Below are 6,645 nucleotides of genomic sequence, written 5' to 3'. Positions count from 1 at the left end.
ATATGTATAAGTTAAACACAATATTTTAGTAATATAGTTACAATATTAGTGCATTTTGGAAGCTTACCGGTGCCTCAGTCATTATAATAAATTCTAAATCCCTATATATTTTGGTGTTTTATTTTGGGGTCTTTTATCATAGAAAATCAGAGCTCCCCCTGCCCTCTTCATTCATCAGGACATGGGTCTAGCTGCAGTTTTCCCCCTTCCTGCTTTGTGGTGTTGAGCAGCCCTGATTTTATACCAGTGCCCTGCCATTGCCCCTCACTTGCAACCTGCTGCCCCCTGGCCCTGTCAGTGCCTCTCACTCCCAACATGAAACCCTCTTCCCCTCAGCCCTCCACATCCCCACCCCCACTGCTGCTGGGCAGGCAGGGGACAGCTTGCCGTGGCAGCGCAGCCAATGTCAGGTTTCTGGCAGTGGCACCAAGTCTGCCCACTCCACTCTGCTGCAGAGGCCCAGAGGGGAGGACGGCAGGGTGGGGAGCCCCAAGGCTGCAGCAGGCAGCCTGTATCTGCCCCCACCCCATGTATAAATCTGGGAGGCATGTGTTCTCCCATGCCTCCCTCCCCAGGAGTGCATGCAGTGGCTGGGACCTGTCAGCCACCTAAATGAGCCATGCTTGGCTCCATCCTGCTCCCTGGCCAAACCCTGCAGTCTTGCATTCCCATCCTAGGCCCAGGCCCCACATACTACCCCAGCTGGGTAGACTCCCCAGCCCTTCTTCCCTTACTGTGGGTGTCTTTAATCTGCCCCCTCCCCCCATAGACTTACCTACAGGGATCTGTAGGAGCTGCTCTCCACACTGCTTGGCTGCCATGTACATGTATGCAGGTGCACATGCATATGGCGCCCCTGCCTGATCACCCTTCTCCCACTCCCCCCACAAAAGTCTGCCGGCTGGTGAAGGGAAACCTGTAATTCCCCATTTTTTTCTATTTAAAAGGGGGAAAATCCATGTTTTTCCATGGTGAATGGAAAACCTGGATCCCTGTGTCTTATTTCACAGGTCCCCAACCTTTGACCCATAGCAACAATCCAAAGCAAGCAACATATTTTACCTAATATCATACTTTGCTCTACCTGTCAGCCTAAAATAACAAGTATTTTTCAAAAGCAAATTTTCTTCTGAGTATGAACAACATCACAGGGTCTAATGCTCAGCATGCTTTCTGCAAGCTGTGGACTGGGGACCACGCTGCCTTAGTTGAATACGATGCCTTGGTTTTAAAAAAGAGAATGCGCAATTTTATGATTTATAATGCTTGTACTTATATAGGCTAAAATAAGAATAACTAAATTTGCATTGCAGGATGTAGAAGGACTGATCCAGGAAGGATTTTACCCTTTAATGCACCACACTACTACACAAATGAAACTATGCACTGGGGGTCTTGCCTTTACTTGGAAGCATCAAATTTGCTCTGACCACTGCTAAAATAAATGGGCCAATGGATGCTATTTTGGTATAAGGGACCTAATATATTAGCAGTCTAATATGCTACAGCTTCCCATGTCAAAATGAACATGTAATATTAAGAATGGACTAGAGTCTTTTTAATTTTTGGATATTTGACAGCAAAATATAAACACCAAAATTCTCCGAACTACCTTTTCTGATTCTGAGGGTCAATAGTCGCTTTGTTTATACAAGACTATCATTCTTCTGTATCTAAACCACTTGTAAAGAAAGCCTCTCTTTTTTTTCTGTTAGCCATGAAATGGGACTGAGTAATTTAGCTAGCAGTGCTGGAAGCTCTCATAAAAAGAACCTACCCACTGTCTCCACTGTTTTAGACATCATCATGATTATTGCTGCTGTTAGCAGGCTTGTATGACATGGTGTTGGAAATACTGGTAGCAGCTGGAATTGAAAAACTGACTCCTCTTTACATAGGGAACTAAAAGTGTGCGGAGATGGGTTTGGAGCTGAACCTGAACAATAATAGTCCCCTCTTAAATCCTTCAGAATTCAGAAGAGTTGAGATTCGAGGTTGGGCTATGGTTCTGCAGCCACTAAAAATGACACTTCAGCAGTACTGAATGATTCAAAGAAGAATCTTCATCTTTCAAAAGCAAGGTCACCACAGCCTTGTAGAAATGGCAGGTCCAGGTGCAGAATCCACTTATTCATTCTTGAGTGTGAATAACATTTTACTCTTTCACTATTTTACTCACTCTTAAATAGTACTCTCTCCAGTAAGCAAAAATGTGACTTACCGACCAGTTTCAGGCCAACATCTAGTTGAAATGAAAGTTTCTAAACTGAGTAGTCCTTACAGATTCCAACTTGCATAGCTCAATGTGATACTCATGGAATCTCCATTCTTGGAGGCTTTTAAGGCCCAGCCTTGGCTGGGATGAAGTAGTTGGGAATGGTTCTGCTTTGAGCAGGGGTTGGACTAAATGACCTCCTGAGGGCCCTTCCAATCCTATTGTTCTATGATCAGTTTATTGAGTCCTCTTTTCTTTACATGCCTATATACCTATAGGTATGCATATATTCACTGTGACTCCTTATTTTCATCAGACTTAATTCACTCCATTAAAAAATAACAAAGTAATAATAGGAAAAGAATTATTACCATTTCCCAATCAGCTTCTGCAGCATTTACTCCCAGGAACTCGAAGAAACTGGCAAATCCTTCATTTAGCCATAAGTCATCCCACCAGTCCATGGTCACAATATTCCCAAACCACTATAATTGTAAGTGTTAAAAAATGCAACATATATTAGTGATAAGTCTATATTAGAGTTTTGCAACTCTTCTCCAAGTACTTTCACTTACTTACTTGTTACAGGATTGCAATTGTCATAAACCTCAGTTTATAAAGGGACTATAAGATCATAGCTGATTTCAACACAGAGGTGACTGCTATTGATTCATATTTTCAGCCAACTGATTTGTGTTTATGGTTTTATCCTCTTGATTTGATTTGATTTGATTTACAAAAACTAAAGTTCAGGCAGCCTCCACTGTTTACAGTTGCATCTATCTGCATGCTCAAAACAAACATCTGGATACAGAAATGGAAGTGCACATGACATAGGCATATTTTCAGAGACTGAAAAACATTCTAGATGTAAATATCTTATTTCCTTAGAAAAATATGCTTGCAATAATTCCAGTACTGTGGAGCTCTAATATGGAATTGCCTTTGTGCACTCAATTTTCAAGTGAAGTGCATGTCTGCTTAGAAGAACTGGAAACAAGATTTATGGTTGATTATTTCCACAAATAAAGTATTGCCACTGTTCATTTTCAGTGCTTTAAAAATTAAACTTATTATAAGGCTTACCTGGTGAACCAGCTCATGGGCAATCACAGCTGCTACTCTCTGTTTGTTAGAAGAGGCAGATTCTTTAGCATCATAAAGTAGGTTTGTTTCTCTGTATGTGATCAGACCCCAGTTCTCCATAGCACCGGTACCAAAATCTGGAATCGCAATCTTATCTGTATTGAAAGAAACCAGACTGACTGAATGTTGTGACATTTAAGATTTTTTTTTAATTAAATATATACTTTGTTTTGTTTTAGTATGCTGATGTGTGTCTGTTCACTCACAGCACAATAATTTGTTAGCTTACTTTATGGCCAACCATTTGGGGGTTTTTCACATTACACTGCAATTAAAAAAATGAACATTAGGACCTGTTCCTGTTTTTTAGGATGCAGTTACCATAAGGCAGATCCTCAACTGATATAAACTGTCATAATGTCATTTGACTTTAATGTAGCTGTGACAAATTCCACCAGAAAAGGATCTGTCTTCAAACATGGTGCTATGCAAGCTTCTGGAAGTATACATATGATGCATCACTTACTTTGGTTCCAGAAATTCTTAGTGTTTCAGGAGATAGATTCAAATGGTTTATATCAGTAGCATAATGAGGCATGTCATTGTTTGTCACACTCTTCTATAAAAATATTTATTGACATGTTAATTGAATTAAATCCCTCACATAGCAAATGACATCTGCTTTTTCTCACTACAGTCTGTAGGGTGACTTTTATTCCCTGTCAGTAATCAATACAAGCTCAATGACAATTATGGACTCAACAGGACTTGTATTTTTCCTGTGAGTAATGACCACAGCCTTTTTATGTGGGTCAATGCAAAGTACAAATGGAGTCAAAAGTAGACCAAAAGCCTAATTTAGAACACTGATGGAAAGATGAAATAACCAGGCTCTGTGTAATTCTAACCACCTTGATTTCTGGATCATACCTGACTACCTAGCAAGGTATATGAAACACATTGTAGAACCAGTTACAGATCCAACACAAGTAATAATGGAAGTTTAATGTGGTCTGAATTTTATTTTTGTAAGTAATCATTTGGCAAAAACTCTGATTCATTTGTGATCTAGCTCGTCCCTAATAATGAAGGATAATATTATAAAAGTATGAAGGAAAGGAGTTCATTTCAAACTGAAGAGTTGAGCTGTATGTTCCTAACAATGTGGAGCATAATCTAAAATCTGTAGGTGCATCAGATTTTAGTGCCCATCTTTAAGAAAGGGAAGAAGGATGATCCAGGGAACTACAAACCAGTCAGCATCACCTCAGTCCCTGGAAAAATCATGGAGCAGGTCTTCAAAGAATTCATTTCTAAGTACTTGATGAAGAAGAAGGTGATTAGGAACAGTCAGCATGGATTCATCAAGGGCACATCAGGCCTAACAAACCTGATTTCCTTCTGTGAGAAGATGACTGGCTCTATGGATGCAGGGAAAGCAGTGGACATAATATACCTTGACTTTAGCCAGCCTTTTGATACCGTCTCCCACAACATTCTTGTAAGCAAGCTGAGGAAGTATAGGTTGGATGAATGTGCTGTAAGGTGTATAGAAAGCTGGCTGGATTGTTGGGCTCAGTGAGTAGTAATCAATGGCTCAATGTCTAGTTGGCAGCTGGTAACAAGTGGAGTGCCCTAGGGGTCGTTCATTAACATTCTGGGAGATGGGATAGATTGCACCCTTAGCAAGTTTGTTAATGACACCAAGCTGCGGGGGTTTAGTAGATGCACTGGAGGGTAGGGCTAGGATTCAGAGTGCCCTCGACAAATTGGAGGATTGGGCCAAAAGAAATCTCATGAGGTTCAAAAAGAAGTGAAAAGACCTGCACTTAGGGCAAAAGAATCTCATGCACAGCTACAGCCTGGGGACTGACTGGCTAAGAAGCAGCTCTTCAGAAAAAGATCTGGGGGTTATACTGGATGTTAAGATGGATATGAGTCAGCAGTGGGCCCTTGTTGCCAAGAAGGCTAACAGCATACTGGGCTGCATTAGCAGGAACATCAGCAGATCAAGGGAAGTAATTATTCCGCTTTATTCTGCACTGGTAAGGCCACATCTGGAGTACTGTGTCTAGTTTGTGCCCCCCACTATAGAAAGGATGTGGACAAGTTGGAGAGAGTCCAGTGGAGAGCAATAAAAATGGTTCAGGATCTGGGGCACATGACTTATGAGAAGAGGCTGAGGGAACTGGACTTATTTAGTCTTCAGAAGAGAAGATGGAGGGGAGATTTGAGAGCAGCCTTTAAGTACCTGAAGGATGGTTCCAAAGAGGATGCAGCTAGACTGTTCTCAGTGGTGACAGATAACAGAACAAAGAGCAATGCTGTCAAGTTGCAGCAAGGGAAATTTAGGTTGGATATTAGAAAAAAACTTTCTCACTAGGATGGTGGTGAAGCACTGGAACAGGTTACCTACCTTGGAGGTTTTTAAGGCCCAGCTTGATAAAGCCCTGGCTGGGATGATCTAGTTGGGTATGGTCCTACTTTGAGCAAGGAGTAGGACTAGATGACCTCCTGAGGTCCCTTCCAACCCTAATTTTCTCTGATTCTATCAGCACTTCATGTATTATTAAGACAGGGCAAAATTCCACTTTTTGGTATAGGTGGGGCCACATCAGTGTCCTGGGACTGAGCTAGGCTCCAGCATCACACATAATAGATGTGCGAACTTTGTCATGAAATATAATTAAAAGCCAGTCCAAAATAGGGCTGTGCAAAATGGCTATGTTCTGTTTGGCTTTGGATTCAGTGTTTTGGAGGGATAGTTATTCATTTTGGTGTTTCAGATCACTGTCCCATTTCGATTCCGCTGAATCTGTTTCGGAGTTTCAACACGGTTTCAGTGTTTTGGCCATAGGCTATAATGGGGAATCACTAAAATGCCTATAACTTTGTCATTTCTTGCCTGATTCAGATGAAAATTGCAGGAATGGTAGCCCCTTCCAAGGGCATGAGGCTTGCCAAGTGTCAAGGAGATAGGTGTAGGGGTTTATGTGAAACAGCACCTCAAACTGTTCAAAGCAAAACTAGTTTCACTTGCTGGCAATGGCAGCCTGCTGTTATCCCTCATACAGATCTGGGGGCCCACACCCCGCAGGAAGAGTCTGGCACAGCCCCACAGCCCTCCTGGGGAGGCATGGGCCACCAGATCTGCATGAGGGATGACAGCATGCTGCCGCTGCCAGCTGAGGCCAGCACCAGAACTGGGCTCTTCCTGGCACATGGCACGAACTGTGCTGGGCAGACTCAGGGGCAGGTGCTGACTACAGCTGGCAGTGGCAGCATGCTGTCATCTGAATGCTCTGCAGCTGGTGAGTGGAGAGCTTTTTTTTTAAAAAAATGCT

General features: G+C 42.2%; 1 protein-coding gene across 1 annotated transcript in view; it reads right to left on the bottom strand.

The window, feature by feature from the left end:
- Window positions 1–6,645, bottom strand: part of ENPEP (glutamyl aminopeptidase) — a 94,752-nt gene that overhangs the window by 66,095 nt on the left and 22,012 nt on the right. The window contains exons 5-6 of the mRNA XM_019521974.1: window positions 3,302–3,456; window positions 2,587–2,700 (exon numbers count right to left, since the gene is read on the bottom strand). Of these exons, the coding sequence (XP_019377519.1) occupies window positions 2,587–2,700; window positions 3,302–3,456 (269 nt within the window). The remainder of the gene's footprint in view (window positions 1–2,586; window positions 2,701–3,301; window positions 3,457–6,645) is intronic.

Source organism: Gavialis gangeticus, unplaced genomic scaffold (genome assembly GCF_001723915.1).
Source record: "Gavialis gangeticus isolate Ggan-Ray unplaced genomic scaffold, GavGan_comp1, whole genome shotgun sequence".
Taxonomy (NCBI): Eukaryota; Metazoa; Chordata; order Crocodylia; family Gavialidae; genus Gavialis; species Gavialis gangeticus.
This window is presented reverse-complemented; position numbering and strand designations above follow the sequence as displayed.